Consider the following 19,226-nt stretch of genomic DNA (forward strand, 5'->3'; position numbering starts at 1 on the left):
CATATTTTATCATTCCTGGCAAATTCTCTCGCGTTTGTTATTCGTCTAGTTTTTGGTTTTATTTTTCAGCTTTCGCACCGGCTTTTATTCCCTTTTTGGATTTAATCTCCTGTGTCTGTAAAGCATGTGAGCTGCTTCCCTTGTCTGATATGAACTCTAGAAAACGTCCTTGTCTTTTGGAGGATGGAGGTGCTTTAAGGTTTACGATGAATAAGGAGAGAGGAGTCATCGGAGGATTAGTAACCTGCAGCCGAGGTTTGAGTGTGTGTCATTTTGTAGTACGAGTGACTTTTAATGGCCATCATCTTGTGCCATTGTCATGCAGCCCACTGGGTCAGGGTGAGTCGAGGATCCCAGATAAAACCCAACAAGGCCTCGTTTTTAATCCCCCCTCCTGCAAGATCAAGGCAGGGATTATTGTGTGTGATTGTTGTCTTAGCGCTCCAGGATCGGCCGCCACCACAACCACTGTTTGCATGTCGTTCCCTCATAAGAGCAAACTCTAAACCCCCCTAAGCTCCCATGTGACTTCATTACTGCTCACAGATCTCATGGAGGCCGCAGACACAACGACCATGTTTCATTGTTTTCTCATGTTCTTCGAAAATGAAGAAAGGGAGGTAGAGGAAATACGCGAAAGCAAAGTAGGGTAAGGAATGTACGAAGGAAAGAGGAGAAGAAAAGGGTCAAGGAGGAGATGAAAGAAGGAAGGAAGGAAGGAGGGATAGAAAAGGCCAAAGAAAAAGTGCCAAGGAAATGTCCTGGAATAAAAAGGACAAATCTAAAGAATAAAAAATAAATGAGGAGAGGAAATGTAAGAAGGGAGAGTCACAAGGATGAAATAAGGAAGAATGAAAGATGTCAGGAAACAAGGAGAGTAGAGGGAAGGCTGGAAGGAGAAATAAAGAGCGAGTCAGGGGCGATTTAGATAATCTAAATTAAACTCTCCATGTTCTGGATCAGCTCATTGGATGTCCCTCTTGTGTAAAACTTTTATTTATAGCTCTTTCTGTTAGTTTATTGCGACAGGAGCTGTCCCTGAATGCACCACAGATAAGCCCCGCCCCCTGCCCTGACGCAGAATGTAGATTTACACCCTGTTCGCTGCAGTGCCCGGTTTTCCTAGAAAAGTTCTGGATGGAAAAGGTCAGCGTGTTGCTGTTCTGTCTGATTAAACTGGGCCATGGTGGGTCGATTTGGGAGGGAGATTTGGGATAAACAGGTCATGATGTTTTATTCTACATCAACATCTTATGTGTTGTTTCCAGTGATTCCACAGTGCTTCAGGGGGCTTCGTTCATCATCAGACTACAAATGTTTCTTTTAAAGGACGATGACGTGACAGAAAAGCCTAAAAGATGGCGCATTGTTTTTCACTGAGATTGAGCTGCAAACCCCACCACTCTGTATTTTGTTTTTATTCTACACCAGCAGCAGATCATCTCTTCTTCAGCCGGACCTCCGTGCTACAGAAAGTTTAACATAGCTTAAAAAACAGCGGTAAAACCCCCTGCACGCTGCTCTAACACTGTTTCCATGACAGTTTGCCGTCACAGTCCACTCGTCCACGCACTAATCTGATTGGAGTAATGAGCTTTCTGCACAACCTCAAATGACCTCTGCCCCACCGAGTGTGAAAGACACTTAGCGCTTGAAATCAATACAACCACAACAGGAAGTCGTAACTCAAATCCAGCCGTATTAAATGACATTCATCAGATTGATCTGCTCCACGCTTGTCAATGTCACTTCTCACTCACCGACCAATCCAATTCAAGAAGGGGCGGGACTTCAGATATCAACGTTGTCAAAAACAATGCTCATCTCAAGGCTCCAGTACTTAGTTTGACATCTTTTTTTAACTAGGAGGATGGCGAGAGCTTTATGTTTCCTCAAATCCTTTTTTCACATTTATTTATTTGGTCACATTCACAGACAGCCTCGCTCCACAGACACTCCCAGCTGTTTTTGAAGCGGTCACACCAAGGACGCGTCTCTGTGTGATCGGGCCTTTAGACCTCCATACTAATGGACCACTTTTCCATTATTGGAGGTCTTATTTATAGTCTTACACCAGGGAGGAGACATTTCAGGCTTTTTTAAACTGCCTCGGTCTGATGCTTCGACCCTGGGAAACGACTGATGAAGTCCCTGCAGGAAACCAAAATGAAAGGAAAATGGAGGAATCATTTCTGCTGTCCTTTTAAATCAAAAAGTCCACTTGTCTCTGGGTCACGCGCTCCAGCTGGTGGCTTTTCAGATGAGGTTAAAGGCGATGATTTGTGGGGTCTCACTCCCCACGTTGTTTGTTTATTGTTGTTTTTGTGTGTTTGTGTTGACAGGTGGATAGACGGCGGCAGGATGCTGAGGCTGCTGCTCTGTGTGCTTCCTCTGATGAGCTGCAGCAGAATCGTCACACAGGACGCCGCTTACAAAGAGAGGCACAGCCACGGTGAGTTTTTCTTCCGTGCACTGTCTCACTCTGATTTCCGGTGCATTCAAATGAATCCTAAAATACACAAAATGAGACTCAGGCCTTGCATCAAGGTTTTTGACCTTCCTGCTGCTGGAGGTTGACTTCTACATGATCCTGTCTAAGATCATCTAAAAGATAGATTTATAGAAGAGAGAGATCAGTCTTTTTGAAAACAAAGCTCTTGAATATCTAGCGTTTGCATCAGCAAGTTGTGTGTTCATTGAAAAACAAACCAAGCTGACCAACGTGCTGTACAAAAACATCCATAGACAACATTAGCACATCACGGTGAAAGCAAAATCAAATTAAGAAATGTACACATTCGACCATCAGGACCACAGGAAGCTAAGGGTGAGCGCTCTTAAGGACACTGAAATGCATGAAGGGAAGTGAGTCTTCAGTCTGGTCCTACAAGTGTCTAAAGAAGGGGAACCTTTAGCCCTGACCGAGGAGCTACCAGAAGAGGCTGGTCTGAACACCTGAGAGGTCTGGGTGGGGAGAGGGGGTGGAGGAGTTCATAGTGAGAGGGTTGGGGGGGTCAGGCCATGTAAAGCCTTAAAAACGCATTAAAGAACCTTGAACTCAATCCTGCACTTGACCGGGAGCCGGTGCAAAGATGTGAGTACAAGAGAGATGCTTTCTCTCTTCCTGGTTCCAGTTAACAGTCTAGCTGCTGCGTTCTGCAAACAGGACAGGGTCGACTGACTGAATGCCCAGGTGGAGGGCGTTACAAGTAGGTGTATTGACTTGCATAACCTTTGAGCAAAGTTTGTACAGATTCTTGGGGTGTAAGGCATCTAGAAAAAGTTTGAGAAATCACATCAAAATGTGCAGAAACACGGATACAGGCAGCGGCAGACTCATTTGGTAGAGTTGTTAGAGTTCACAGGATTACAGAAATCAGCAGGGTTTTTTTCTGGCCCTCCTCACGCAGAGTTTGTTGTTTCATGGAGGAAGCAGACGGTTAATTAGCGGCTTGTTAGCTGATTAAATGTGACTTGATCCTCTCTGTGCCCAGTGTGTTTGTTGATCTTTGTGAAATTTTGGCTCCGAATCAGGACGTCCCTGCGTGCGATTTGTTGCTCTTAATCCAAACCAAACCAAACCACCGGCTCCAGATGTGTCTGCTGCTGAACTGGCACTGATCCTCCATCACACTCGGCTGAACGGGTCCAGCAATCGGTGACACACTCACAGCCCGGTCTCACCTCCCAGAGCTCCTACACACACTCATTGATCCACGAGTGTGTGACGGAGTTATCCTCACACAGAAGAGCACGGTGGACTCCTTAGCTCCTTATTCAAGTTGGTTCATCTTGCAGTTGATGTCACCAGATTGTCTCCTTGTTTTTATGGAAAGGTTGGAAGACAGACAGGAGAATGTAGCTCGGTCTGCAGTGACTTGGGAACTGGAGGTTTGCCAGTTTAAGAATACCGGAGAGAATAAGATTAAGAATAAATTCCCTCAGGGATGAATAAAGTATTTACATTTAAAAGTGAATGCACAGAAACAAGCAGACAAAACTGTTATAAGACTACGACTGCTGGCTGTCAGCGGGAGGAGTTACAAAGTGCTCCCTTGATCACTTTCCAGTAAACCTGTTGCTTGTTCCACTCCTGTCAGGTCAAATTGAACTTTTTCAGAAAGTTTTTTTCGACCATTTTAAGAATTAGTTCAGAGGGTTTCATCCGTGAACTGTAGCTCTGTCCGACCGGATCGGGCTCAGACGGATGCCAGCTGTGTCTGCTGTTTTTATTTCCGCTCAGCTGGACGTGAGTGCAGCATCGTCGATAACCTTCCTGCTGAGCTCACAACACAGAAGACTTCTGTTACCTTTTGAATTCCTGCAACCAGTGAAAGCTGCACAAACACGCCCTGTGGGCTTTTTGATGTGATTATTCAGGAAGGTTTGGTCAATAATCTGTTGAGATTAATCCAAAATAAAGCACTTTAAACTGAATTTGAAGAGTTTATTTCATATCTGAACCTGTAACGACGAGCCTCTGCCTGCTCCAGCTCTTCCTCTGCTGAATCCAAACATCGTCCTGATTAAAAGCACCCGCTCTGGAGTGACCCATCCACATGGCGCTGCAGTGTTTCTGCAGAAAATGGGGATAACATCATAACCTGTTCAAATCTGAAGCAGTTTTAATGTAGGTGGCTGTTTCCGTATAAGCACACCTTCGGGGGGAACGTTATCCTGCAGCAGCTCAGCTCAGGAAATGGTTCAGTGCATATTCATGTAGCTGTATAAAACGTGTTCCTACCTTGTTAAATCCTGAAGTGATTTGATTTGAGCTCAGCTAATGTCGTGATCTGACTGTTTCAGCATCAAGAGCCCGATCTGTCGCTTCCTTTAACGCCACAAACTTCACGTTCAGAGTTTCTCAGAGAAGGACGATGCACTTTATTTGTATAACACCTAATCACAACAAGCGTTATGTCGAGAAGCTTTACAAAAAGCAGGTTAAAGACTTTACTCATTATGTCACAAAAGAAAAATGGGATAGGGTGAGATGGGATAATATGCAGGAAGGATTTCTCCTTTGTAGTCCTTGCGTTCCTTCCTCGCCGCTGAGGTGGAGGTCAGAGTTTTTTAGTTTTTTTTTATGTCATATAAATCAATTTTAGTCGCTTCAAACAGGGACCCAGGCCCATGACCTTTTGACCCTTGGATCTAAGGTTGAAAACATCAGTTTAAAGCGCGTTTAACATTTGTTGACTCACAGTGAGTCATTTTTCATTAAATCTCTGTTTACATGGAGTCCACATGGGGCACTGGTGAAATGAACTCCTGGTTTAAAACACTCTCCATGTTACATGCGCTGCTTTGGATGGGATTGGCTGCAGGTATGTATTCGCTGAGCTCTATGGCGGCCCAGCGTGCGTCGATCTTTTCTTTCTTTCTGAGAAGTGGAGGTGGTTGATTGGAAGGAGCCTGCAGCGTGGCTCCCTGAGCTCCTTACAGCCGGCACAACAGGCCTTTGTTTCCCCGCTGCCCTCAGACTGCAGCTCCATGCATTCCCTCATGGATTACCGCTCGCCTCCCACTGCTGTGATCTGTGAGGGCACCTGACGCTCGCTGCTTTCATGTGCTTACATGATGAAGACTTACCTGATAGAGCTTGAATATTCTCAGCTTGTCCTCATTTTACCCGGCGACGTCTTCAGAAAACAAAGATTTGATATGCAGAAAAAAGTCACACCTGTTTGAGCTTAATGAGCATCGCAATAATACCCCTCCACCTCCTCTTCCTCCTCCACCTCCTCTTCCTCCTCTTCCTCCTTATCCTCTTCCTCCTCCTCTTCTTCCTCCTCCTCCCCCTCCCCCTCCTCCTCCTCCCGTTCTTTGTGGTCATTTTGCTTTTCTTAGCAGTCGTTCTGTAAATCTCCTTCTTGTGACTTTGAATCATTTCCTGGTACTTTTGAATCTCTTAGCTGCACTTTGCATCTCGTCGAGGTGATTTTTAAAGTATTTTTGGAACGTTTTGAATCTCCTCGTTGAAGTTTTCGCACCAGTGAGCGGGCTGTTTTGAATCTCAAATTGAATTTCTTCTCAGTTGTTTTGCTTTTCTGTGCTGCTGTTTTGAATCCCCTTTCAGTCATTTTGGGGAATTGTAGCATCTCTTAACCCTTTTGCATGTTTTTGCTACATATTGCATTGATTTTGTGACAATTTGGAGTGTCTTTGAGAGCATGTTGCTTATTTTTGTCATTTTTACTTTTCTTTGTGGTCATTTAGCAAATGAAAGCTGCTGGTTTGCATCTCAATTCATTTTTTTTTCACCTGTTTTTGTCATTTAGCTTCTCTTTGTCTTGTCTTTGAATCTCCTTATAATCACATTTGATGTCCTTCATTCCTTTTCGGCCTTTTTGCAAGTCGTTGGTTTGCAGTCAGCTCATGTCTCTTTGGTATTTGCACCTGTGTGTGAGAGTGCGTCTACAAGCCCACACAAAAAGTCACATGTCACCATCCACACATCAACTGACCCGACCTTGAGTTGTTGTTTTGTGTTTTTTTTTGCCCCCGCAGATGATGTTGCCGTGACGACGAGGCCTCACATCTATTACTGCCGCTCGCCCAACATGGAGGACTTCAGCTGCTGGTGGCATCCGCTCGACAACCTGACAGACGGAGAGCAGGTCACCTACAGCCTCAGCTACTCCAAAGAGTGAGTGCATCACACACGAGAATGATAAACAAACTGAACCTATCACACTGACGTATTACAGTGCATGATTCAGCTCACTTCAGAACATGAGTATACAAATATCAGGAGTTTTTCAGCAGTTTTTCTGCAGGTGTGAACGCCCTCCCTTCTGTCTAAAACCATCTCCCTCTGAAACAAAAAGGTCTCTCTCTGTAGGGATATTTTCTGTAATGATGTCACACACTTAGAATAATAATCTGAGCATCTCGGGGACAAAATCAACAATTTAAGTGGACGCACTTTGACCCATCAGGGATTACGTTGCAGACATTACAGCCTGTTCCACTGCTGCAGGCCGAATAAGTTCACTGGAGCATTACGACAGATTCTCTGAGCTGTTTACAGCACAAAATATGTTTAAAGGGTTCATGTTTAAAAATACCAGAGTTTCCCTTGAAATCGGGTCTGGGGAACAAAAGAGAACTGCTGCCTAAAATCTGATTGGACCCTTCAGAATTAACATTTCCCTTCATTTGATCTAAAAAGCTCAAACTGGAACAAACAGCCTCAGATCAAAGGTGATGGAGGTTTCTGGGTCGTGTGTGTTCAAATCCGTTTTGATTTGTCTAGCCTCACCTCAACGTGAAGCTTTTAACACGTCGATATTTCAGATGGCTGCTCGGAGGCCCAGAATGCAGCCTCACGTGTCCTCAGACTGATGCCAGCCTGCCCACATGGCACACGCAGCAGAGAAACTGCTCCCAGGAATCAGGACAAATTGGATTGTAACTTTGACCCCAAACGGCATTGCTCACGGCTCCATCGACCACCTCCCTGTTCTCCTGCAGGAGTTTGGTTGCAGATGTAAATCTGGGATTATGTGGGACAAAAGCCAAAAACAAAGCACAATGCATGAACGGCTTGAAAAGTGTTAAAAAACCTTACTGTTTCGGCTAATCTGTGATTAAATAGATTTGATTCAAAAACAGTGAAGGATTTGAGGATGAGTATTTAGAGAGTTCAAGGAGCTCTGAGATCAATGTAACAGAAAGTAAAACAGTAGACACACTTAAAAAATAACTGGAGTACAACCTGTTTTTCTATTCAACACTAAAGCAATCCTTGAAAACAACGTTATGAAAGCGGAATCTTTCTTCAATCTACAGACTGGAGCTGACGCAGAGAGAGCCTGCAGCTTTCCCCGGGGCGCTGACCCATTTCAAGACAAAGCTTCAATTTTATTTCACTAAATAACAACTGAAAAACAAAAGTACATTCAGGGCTTAAAACAGAAAGAAATCAAAAGCAATGCAGCATTTACAAGAAGCACACGTCATTACAACTTCAGTTCCAACTAGTTCAGAGCAGGAGACGTTTTACAGCTGAGGAAAAGATTTAGCAGCTGCTTTAAAAATGTGTGATACCTGCACAAGGTGTTCTGACCCTGATTCAATGACAGCCATGTTAATGAAGCATAAATTACGTTGAACAGTTCAGCTCTTAAAGCAGATTAAATATCAAAAAAATGTGAGTTTATTAACCTTAATGTGGGTTAACTCAAAGTGTCTGTTTGAGCTCTTCGTCTAATTGGTCATCTCGCGGTCGGAAGGTCAAGGGTTCGATCCCCAGCTCCTGCAGGCACGTGTTCGATGTGTCCTTGGGCATGAGTAATTATTATTTTTCTGGTGGTTTGTCATTTTCACAGTAAAGGACCCAACCACGAGTGTCCCGACTATGTGACCTCAGGCCCGAACAGCTGCCACTTCGACAGCAGCCACACGTCCATATGGAAGATCTACTGCATTAACGTGACGGCCATCACCGCCCACAGGAACTACACCTCCCAGGAGCACTGCCTGGACGTGGCAGATATCGGTAAGGATGGGTGGGAAACTGTTAAAATGAGAATATGAACATGTAGGTAGATTGTTGGGTCTCAAATGCTGATTTGCTGACCCTCACGTTTCCACCCGTTTTCCTTTTTTAAAATTTCTAGATTTATGTCCATGAAACTTCAACGCTTGATTTAAGTTTTCAACACAGAAACACATGTAAAAGTATTTTATTAGTCTTCTATCTCTGTGTGCTCTTATTACTCTAACCTTTCATCCAAAGATGTAAATCTGCCGTTCTGTGTAGAGCTCACATTTTTCAAGAGTTTTCATTTTCATTTGACGAGCTCTGAGGGATTGAATTCACAGGTTTTAGCAGCGCTCATACTTGAATGGAGGATTTACAGGGTCATTCCTTCAATAAGTGTTATTTTTAAACTTTTTAAGAGATGATGTATTGATTTGAAAGCAATTAAATCCTGCTCTCGTTTTGGAGGAGCCTCTGCCATCAGATAATCTCCTTGTTCAGGGGCCGAGAATCTGTGGTGATCCAGTTTCTGCAGAGTTGGGATCAGTCTACTTCCTGGGATGCAGACTCTGTGTGTGTGTGTGTGTGTGTGTGTGTGTGTGTGTGTGTGTGTGTGTGTGTGTGTGTGTGTGTGTGTGTGTGTGTGTGTGTGTGTGTGTGTGTGTGTGTGTGTGTGTGTGTGTGTGTGTGTGTGTGTGTGTGTGTGTGTGTGTGAGACTGTGTGTGTGTGTGTGTGTGTGTGTGTGTGTGTGTGTTAGTGTCCTAACTAGTGTGCACAGCAGCCTTGTGTTTGAGTCCATGTGACTGCTGCAGTGATCTTTTGTTGGGTCTCAGATGTCAGGGACGACGCTCTTATCACAGCCCTGCAGGGAATTCGACCCCTGCCTGCAGATACAGCAGCGTGCAGCTCACACACCCACGCAAGCACACACACACAAACATTTACACACACAGACTGCTGCTGTAACTGAAAGGTCAAAACTTGGTGTCAGAGACCATTTATGCTTTAATGTCAGTGATGGGAGGCTGGTCTGAAGAAGGAACACATCTCTCTCCTGTTCATACAGATTTTTAAATGTTTTTTTCACGATGAATTTGATTCTTTAGTCTGTAAAACTTTAAAATGTTCAAAACGTCTTGATTCATTTCGTCTATAAAACACTCAGAAACACATAAATGTTTCAGTTTAACTCATGTTGAACAGATAAACGTTCTTAAACATTTATGCTTTATTGTCAGAGACTGGTGTGCTGGAGGAACACAGCTGTTTGTTTGCACTTCCTGACGTTGTCTCCTCGTCTCTAGATCCTTGCTTTTGTTGTTCTTACTCTCTGATGCCCGTCGCCTTGGGTAAAGCGTCTGATAAGTAAATTGTAGAATAAGGTACAGATTAATATTTTTATGATTTCTGTCCTCTGAAAGCAGCACAAATACACAGTGAAGAAAATAATTCACAATTAAGAGCAAAAGAAATGAACAAATTACAGAATAAAACATGAAAAAAGGACACAAAGAGGTTCCCGTGTCACTTTATAATTACTCTTAATTTTAATGCGTCCAGCGAGACCGGCTCCTCAGTGCTGAATTATTTTGCAGCTCAGTGTAAAAAGAGGGAGCAGCGCACTTGAACGTCTCTTTTGTCCCCAGGGAAAGTTTGAAATAATAAAAACTCCAGATAATAAATCAGCTCAGAGGCTTTATAAAGCTGTGACCGGTTTGAGACATAATGGAGCAGAACGTACAGATCTGTGAGTACAGATGTACTCACAGATCTGTGAGTACAGATGTACTAACAGATCTGTGATGAAGGAAAGGTTGCATGTTTAAAAGTCTCTTTTGTAAACGTGGACTCTATGATAATAAACTTTAATAGTTAATTCCAGCCAAACATAAGAGCGCATGCATCAGATCTGCCGGTTTAAACGTTAAGGATGTGATTGAAAACATGCACAGAATGAATAAAACATGCAGGTTATAAAAGTGAAATAATTCCTGCTGCATGAATTATAAAGAATAGTATCATATTAGGACATCCAGGGAGCTGCTTTGTTTCACTGATCTTCATTACCTACATGTATGAATTCATAATGGAACATGATAACTGTAATAATACTCATGAACCATCTCCACCAGAGTCACTACTCCCAGTGCATTGTGGGCCAGGAAGGAGTTTCTAACCATCATTAAGAATCTCTGTTTTGTCCTCGGGCTCCGTGTTGACATTTCACAACATGCCTCTTTGTCGTCCTCAGTTCAAACCGAGGCTCCCGCAAACCTGACCTACGTGCTGAAGGACGCCGGCGGGGACGAGATGGGACACAACGCGCTTGTGTCGTGGACGTACCCGGTGCCCTCCGCTCTGAAGTACGGCTGGATCACGCTGGTGCACGAGCTGCAGTACAGACGCGTGACTGAGCCCGACAACTGGAAGGTAAAGTCACAGAAATCATTTCCTGTTCACTGCAGCAGATTCACAGACTAACCCATCTTTTCTTCAGTGAGAGGAAACGCATATTTGTACCAAAGTGGAAGTTAAAATGAGAGGAACTGTCACTTTAAATTGATCCTTTTATGACATCACGACCTGCAGTTTCACCCGCTCTCAGAGCTGCACATTAGCCCAGCAGGGGGTGAAATATATAACAGGAAAATAATTGTGAGTTTGTGTCTCTGTGCAGGTGAAGCACCCTCTGAGGGAGCCTCACGTGGAGCTGCTCGGCCTCCCGGTCGGAGACTACGTCATCCGCGTCCGCTGCCGCTCGCACAACTACGGCCTGTGGAGCAAATGGAGCTCCACGCTGGTGATGAGCATCCCCGCCAGGCCGCCCGCAGGTACGGCGACCAGGGGGAGTTTCCATGACAATCAAACAATGCTGATGATGATTGGCAGCCCTGTCCCTGTATTTTTATTCTTGCTCATTTGTGACTGGATATTAAACGTAGACATGACACCAGTCTCATATCTAGTTGATACCATGGCAACAGAAATAGAAGTCCTAGGCAACCAATGTTGGGACATTTTTTTCTTTAATTCCTGCACACCGTCTAAATTTGCACAAATACATTGTACAGTCTAGTCTAGGGTGTACCCCCGCCTCTCGCCCAATGTCAGCTGGGATCGGCTCCAGCCCCCCGCTATCCCAAACAGGGACAAGCAGGTATAGACAATGGCATATTTAGCTCCCCTTCTACAACAAGTGTCATGTTAGTTGCTGCTCAAATATCAGAACATCTTACATTCTCTGCTCTGTGGTTTTTTTTTTTGTTGATCCCGTCATACTGATGGAATCTCCTCCTCCTGTGCAGGTAAACTGCTGGTGAGGATTCTGGTGTCAGGTGTCGGTGTCGTGGCTCTGCTGGTGATCGCTTTCGGTATCATTCCACAGAGCAAGAGGTGAGAAGAAATCACAACACACGTTCATCTCATGTGTGGTCTTTATTACATTTATCTGCTGTGATAAACCGAAGACTAATCAGGTTATTAAGATTTAATCAGAGAACAAAATCAAATCTCTCCTATTCCTGGATTTCATGTTTTCTTATGGCAGCCTCCTAAACACAGACTGTGAGGGTTTAAAATGTCATGCACCCTTCATTATTACGCTGAATGTTTATTGTCTCAGTGGGTGGATGTGTATGTTTAAGGTGTGTGTGTGTGTTCTGCCCTTCACACTTCCTCTCTTGTCATGTCCTCGCCTCCAGAATAAAAGACTACTTCTTGCCGCCCATTCCAAAGCCGAGGATCGTTGGCATCGACCCACTGTTGCTGAAGGTAACACACACGCACACACCACACACACACATGCACGCACGCACACACACACACACACACACACACACACACACACACACACACACACACACACACACACACACACACACACACACACACACACACACACACACACACACACACACACACAGTATTTTTCTTTTTTCATTTTTCATTCTGACCTTAATCCTTTGTCCTTCCATCTGTCATCACCCTCCCTTACCCACCTCCTTTTCTTGCTTCCTTATCTCCTTTCCTTTGCTTCTCCTTCATTGTTCATCATCCCCCTCTCTGTATTTTCTTATATTGCGTGTTCTCTGTCGTCCTCTCTTCTGCACTCTTGATTCTTTCCCTCCGTATATTCTTTGCTTATGTTTCTAACTTCCCTCTCATCAAACCTTTTCAATTCCTTGCCCCCTCCCGCCCTTCCTTCCTTCCTTCCTTCCATCCCCTCCTTCTCCTCCCTCAGAAAGGGAACTTGGATGAAATCAACCGTCACTTCAGTAACTTCCACAGCTACAGACCTCCGAGCTACACTGAGGAGGTCTGGGACCAGGTGAGCGCTGACGACGTCTACCTCACCACCCCGAGGGACCGCTTCATCTCCCCCGCCCCCACTGACAGGGAGAAGGACGCCGGGATGGTTCCGTGCGACCTGACGCTGATGGCCGCTCGTCATCCGTTCACGACCCCGAACATGACGTCATATGTGCAGAGTCTGTCGCCCTACTGCTCCTCTCCTCCTGAAGCCTTTGCCCCTTCGATGGACGTACACTCTCCCTGGCCTCGGCCTGAAATCGTGTCTCTGCCGGGGACGGAGTACAGCGTGATGGGTCACCCTGGCCTCCCCAACGCTTTCCAAGCTCCTGACACCACCGCCGTCTACACCAACCGATCACCGCAGGATTTCTACACCTGCGTCCAGCTCATGAACGAGAGCGGCCAGGTACATCTGGTGCCCTGCCTGCCGCCGGCGTACTGCCAGGAGTTCCCTTCCTTCCCGAGGGTCGACTCAGACGCAGAGGAGAAGAAGAAGAAGCTGGCCGACTACCAGGCCCGGACGAATATGATGAACCGGCAGAAAGATGGCGGCGAGGCTGAGAGGAGCGAGGCGGCGGACCCTCTGCTGCCTGTTGCTGCGGATAAAATGTGCTGAAAGAGATTTTTAGAACAAACTGTGAAAACTGCTGAAACATGGAGACTGTCCGTGTTCAGAGACACAATCTGCTGTAAAGACCCCAAACATTCCCTGTCCCGCTCCTTCAGAGAGGAAGAGAACCTGGTGGAAACACTCAGACACTAAAAGTGATGTTGTGGTGGACAGATGCTACAGAACCACATCTCTGCAGTAATCAACACCAACGTGTGCCCGTGACCCACAGAAAGTTCCTCTGGACATAAACCTCTTTCTGTTTCTGGTCGCTCTGCACATGCTCAGAGACAGTTAAACTCGAGGGACCAAACAGGTTGATTTTAAAGCTGCATTGTTAAGATTTATATAAAAGGCCAAATACACTAGATGTGATAACAGGTGGGTGGTATCTTAAAGAGGAAATGTAAACGACTACAGGTGCAGGTAGCGTCTGTAGATTTCTTCAGCCTGCAGCAGTGAAACAGGCCGTAGTGTTTTCATAGTTGTAGTAACAAACAAAAAGGTTCTTCTATGCAGGGATCCTTTCAGCCTAGGAGGAAGAAGATGTTTTCTCCTCCACCAGACTCCATTGATAAAAACAGTATTTTTTCCTCACAGATCACAGGAGCTGCTGCCAGACGTTTATTTTTGTTCTGCTGTGAGTGACCTATTTGAGTGTTAACAAACTTAACTGATCAAGACAGTCATTGACAAGTAACTCCTGTATTCTGTGAGGTAAAAACTCTGTTTTTATAAATGGAGTTTGGTGGCTTTAAAGACAGCGATTCAACAGCTTGTGTTGTGAAAAAATCATCTTCCTCTGGAACGAAAAGGTTCTCTCTCTCTGCAGCAGGGATCCTTTCTGTGATGTTGTCGTACTTAAAATAACAACCTGAACCTGTCAGGTACACAAACAACATCTTTGAGAGGACGCTCTTCTGCCTCAAGCAAAGGCGTTCAAGAATCTCGGGGTCTTGTTCACGAGTGAGGGTCAACTGGATCGCGTGATTGACAGGCGGCAAACCGTCGTGGTGACGAGGGAGCTGAACCTGAAGGCAAAGCTCTCGATTTACCGGTCGATTTCTGTCCCAACCTTCACATCTGTTCATGAGCTTTGGGTAGTAACCGAAAGAATAAGATCGCGGATGCAAGTGGCCAAAAATGAGTTTCCTCTGGAGGGTGTCTCGGCTCGGCTCTAGAGAGAGGGTGAGGCGCTCCGACATTCACGGGGAGCTCGGAGTAGAGCTGCTGCTCCCTCACATCCAAGATGGTTCGGACATCTGACCAGAATACCTCCTGGACGCCTCCTTCTGGAGGTCTTCTGGGCACGTCCAACTGGGAGGAGACCCTGTGGTAGACCCAGAGCTCGCTGGAGGGATTATATGTCCCTTCTGGCCTGGGAACGCCTCAGGATCCCTCAGGAGGAGCTGGAAAACGCTGCTTGGGTGAGGGCCACCTGGGGCAACTTGCCTAGAAAGCTGCCACCACGACACGGCCCCAGATAAGCAGAAAATAATCGATGGATAGACTTTGAGCCATCAAGGATTATTTTTCAGACATTACAGCCAGGCTGAAGAAATCTATAAGAGCAATCCCTGAAACTGTTTGTCATTAAGACCCTAAAAGAATACCAGAATTTACCTCAAAGATTTCACTAAATTCCTGCGAACAAGCGCTTCATCCAGGAGAAGCTGGACGATGAGGATGTTTGACTCTGGAAAAGATAAATACACTGCTGTTTTATTTTAGCATTCACACTCTCTTTAAATAAGTATTATTGTGTATTCATATTCCACATATTAGCCGTACCTCACCCTCGTTATAAAAGAGAGACAAGCTTCTTTCATTTTCTTCACACTACAGAAACCGCTCTGAAATATAATCATTATAATATAATATAATCACGTGTTTAAATCACTGGATCCCAGCTCGCTTCGACTCGCCTTTCATATTCAGGGTATTCTATTATTAAACATACCATGGTACGTACATGTGCCAAGTCATTTAGAGAATATTTGATTATCCTGACAGTGAGTGGAATATTAACCAGCATGTGAAGGCGCTGTGTCTCTCTTCACATCTGTCTCATTATCTTCCTCACTTTTCTCTCTCGTTCTGCAGGAGTAATCGGAGACTTTTAGCACACATTCAATCCATAGTACGGTATTTTTATTGGTAATCAGCAGTTGTTCAAAGAGATTAACTAGAGTAACGTTCACACCCTCAGGAAGATGTAAGCTGTGATTTCAAACTCCGGTTTTCGACAGATCTGTTCAATTTCTCTTCGCCTTCCTCAGGAGGTTTAACAAACTTCTCCAGCACTCTTTTGAAAATATTAAATCTATAGTTTACTGTGTTTGTTTCTGACCATTTAACACTGGACCTCTCTTTACTTTTCAGAGATCAAACACAGTACATGCTCACCTTTATTTATATAATACATATATTTTTATAATAGATCGTTGCGGTCCTATTTCAAGTTTAAGTGCGGGACTTTTCTGTATAACAAGTTCACACTCTGCTGATTCATCACCACTTGATCAATCTCTTTATATTTCGCAGTATGCTGCAGTCTTTAAAGCTGGAGTCTCTGGCGAGGGGGATGCATTTTTGATCAACCAGCAATTGTCAGATCTGACGTTGGGAGGGATCTTAGCGAGTCTTAAAGAGGCAAGAAAACCTAAGAAGCATCAAAAAACTGACTCTGAGGCTGAAGATAAAATAATCAATCAATGTTCAAAGGCTGGATTCAAGTCAAAGAAAACAAATCAACAATGGATGGAGAGGAAAACTTTTAAAACTGTGTTAGAGTGCTGAAAAAAGTGTTTATGTAATTCCTCTTATTGCCAGAAGGGGGAGACAAAGGTTTAACGCAAGTAACACTAAAGTGTTTAGTTTCTTCATAAGAAGCTGTGTCTCAACTGGGATACTTCCTAAGTCCACACTAGAACCATGAAGTGCGCCGTGTGACTGTGTACTCAGTTGCATTGTGTTTGATTGACAGGTCAGGGTTCATTTCAAATCCAACATGGCTGTTCTTCTTCTCATTCGTCTTCTTTTATGTCTGTCTCTTTTTTTATGGTCTCAGCCTCTTTCTCACATTTCTGTTTTCTCTTTGTCCTCCTCTTTATCGTCTTTTTCTTCCTCACTTTGGCCTTTTTTTCTCATTTGTTTCTTCTTCTTTGTCATTTTTCTGTCATCCTGCTGTCCGTTTTCATCTTCTCCTTCATGCCAAAAGGCCAACGGCAACATTTGACCGTGATAATCAGCCGCTAAAAACTGTCTTTATTGGCTCGCTTCATCCATTCACTTTCATTTACTTTTATTAAAACTAACAAACTCTTACCTGTGTATGTGGCCAGAGTTTCACACGTTGCACACCCAGTGCAATTTAAGCACAGAAGGATTCAAATTGAGACACAGTTGTAGTGTTTCTTCTCTTCTGAAAACAAAGCAGTACAGAGGGAAGAAAACCAGCATGAACAGTCTTAAATTCTGCCATACACTAAATGTTTGTAACACTATCGATCTTGGCTATAATTTTGCTTGAGATGATTTGAAAGAAGAGGAATTAAAAAGATTCTTGGACTGACCCTCATTCCTGCCATGAGCCTCAAAGCGCTCTGAGATTGATTGAGGTGCTTATCGATGACAAATGAAAAGCAATATTGACCCGGGTGGACTTCTCATGATTCAGAATTCTCATTATGAAACACTCGTTTTTGTACGTCAATGTATCCGCCCACAGCACCTCTCCTGTCACCTCCCTCACCTAACACTGGAAGCTCAGACCTCGGTGACGTCTTGCTGTCGCTGTTTTCCTCGTTGGTGTTTCAGTCAGATGTCGTAGTGTCGTCTCTTCTCGTGCCTGTACGTGCCTTTTTTCACATAGCAGTATTTGTTTGCTATTCATACTGTGTTGTGTTGAAATCTCAGCCAACGTGCCACTCCTCGCCTGGAAACACAACGAGAGAAATTACTCTTTGTTTATGCACATCTGTGCGGTGTTTAGCATGTGTAAAACCAGCTCAGTGTTAGTTACGTTTTCACCTTTTATTGTGATAAAACTACTCAAAAGTTTCAGTTCAATGTGGAACTTGATGTCAGGCAAAAGCACTTTGGATTCAATGCAATAAAAAGTGAAAAGGCAGTGTGATTGTGTGCAGCTGTGATCATTTATAACACACACAAAGACCAGTTTGATCAATCTCCTCACTTTTTCTACAAATTATATTCACGCACATCTCTGATTAAACACTTGGTGGCCCAAAACCCCTCCATCCTAAATGAGTCTGAGGGGGCAAAAGGTTGTTTAGTTTGTTTCTTTTTTACTCTATTTACACTTGGCATGACATTGTGCTGCATCATGTCTTCAGACATTATAAAAACAAGGAACATTAAAAGTCAACAGTGAGTGTCTACAGTGATTAACTTCATGATGTTACTTGCAGATATTTTCTTGCAGCTTTACTTGTCCTCATCCGGGCTTTCTTTGTTCACATTTACTTGAACAATCGATATGCAAACATTGATTCACATTTACTGAAGTCACCAGATTGCAATGAACTCTGGGTAAGTGACAGACCCTGTGCCCTCCAATAGTAAAGACAGGATGGAGCAAATTAAACTGAATTAGTGAAGGGACTTTAATAATTATTATTATTATATTTAATCATATATATTTGTCATTTTTTCCTAGTAGGCCTAGCAGTAATAGGTATGCACCTTAAACGCTTGTTGCCACCTGCAATTAAACAAAAAGAAGAAGCCCACAGGTGAGAGATCAGGTGAACTGTAAGAAACAAATGAAGTTGTAATGTAACAATATTGTTCCATAAATTTATTAGACTCAAATTTACAGACATTTATATTTTGGTCGGCGTAATAATGTAATTTGTTAAATATATGCTAACACGCTAAGCTAAATGGTTATTAAACATGGCGTGACGTCAGAGTAAAAATCAATCAATCAATAAAACTTTATTTAAAAAGCACCTTTCATACAAAAATACTTTACAGCGATTTAAATAGCATAAAAATAATGACAAGGTATGGTGACAAAAGTTAAACCTTTACCTGCAGGTAAATAGTTATAATTATGTAAAATCATAACAAATACAATAATAAAAAGATAAAGAATAAATAAATAATAACGAGGTAAATGAAGAAAAACATTTAAAATAAAGGTAAGACGATGAAGCAGGTAAACGTAATAATGTGAGGTAAATAGTGACAACATGAAAGACATTCAATTAGCGATGAGAGTCATTTACTAAAATATTCCATTAGATCAGAATAACAATGGATTTACATTAAAGTGTTTTAAGACGAGATCTACAAGATGCAGCTGATGGTGCAGACTGATTTGCTTTGGCAGACTGTTCTTTGTGACTTTTGATAAACAAGAACACTGCTGTGTGTGTGTGTGTGTGTGTGTGTGTGTGTGTGTGTGTGTGTGTGTGTGTGTGTGTGTGTGTGTGTGTGTGTGTGTGTGTGTGTGTGTGTGTGTGTGTGTGTGTGTGTGTGTGTGTGTGTGTGTGTGTGTGTGTGTGTGTGTGTGACCATGTGACTCAAATGAGCAGCATTCTGAGGTTATAAATAACCGACTTGATTGTCAGCTGACTTTAGATAAACAAACAGGCCGCGTTCAAGATCCCAAATCAGTGCGAGGTCATTCCTCTGAGGGAGAAAAATCAGCTCAGTCAAGTTGTTAGTATTTAAAATGAACATTTGGTTCTTGAATTCAAATGTATGTTTATCTGTTACAATCTTTAATCCCAACATGCCAGGGAACAGTTTATTTACTTTACAACAGAACAAATACAGACTGACCC

At 43.6% G+C, this 19,226-nt stretch overlaps 1 protein-coding gene across 1 annotated transcript in view; it reads left to right on the plus strand.

Moving 5' to 3' along the window:
- The window catches only part of LOC109994760 (prolactin receptor-like), a 31,788-nt gene extending 14,246 nt beyond the window's left edge, over positions 1-17,542 (plus strand). The window contains exons 2-9 of the mRNA XM_065952204.1: positions 2,343-2,452; positions 6,511-6,649; positions 8,334-8,503; positions 10,741-10,919; positions 11,167-11,320; positions 11,795-11,882; positions 12,191-12,260; positions 12,730-17,542. Of these exons, the coding sequence (XP_065808276.1) occupies positions 2,362-2,452; positions 6,511-6,649; positions 8,334-8,503; positions 10,741-10,919; positions 11,167-11,320; positions 11,795-11,882; positions 12,191-12,260; positions 12,730-13,416 (1,578 nt within the window). The 5' untranslated portion in view covers positions 2,343-2,361 and the 3' untranslated portion in view covers positions 13,417-17,542. The remainder of the gene's footprint in view (positions 1-2,342; positions 2,453-6,510; positions 6,650-8,333; positions 8,504-10,740; positions 10,920-11,166; positions 11,321-11,794; positions 11,883-12,190; positions 12,261-12,729) is intronic.
- Positions 17,543-19,226: the final 1,684 nt, after the last annotated feature.

The sequence above is a fragment of the Labrus bergylta genome, chromosome 24 (genome assembly GCF_963930695.1).
Source record: "Labrus bergylta chromosome 24, fLabBer1.1, whole genome shotgun sequence".
In the NCBI taxonomy this organism is placed as follows: Eukaryota; Metazoa; Chordata; class Actinopteri; order Labriformes; family Labridae; genus Labrus; species Labrus bergylta.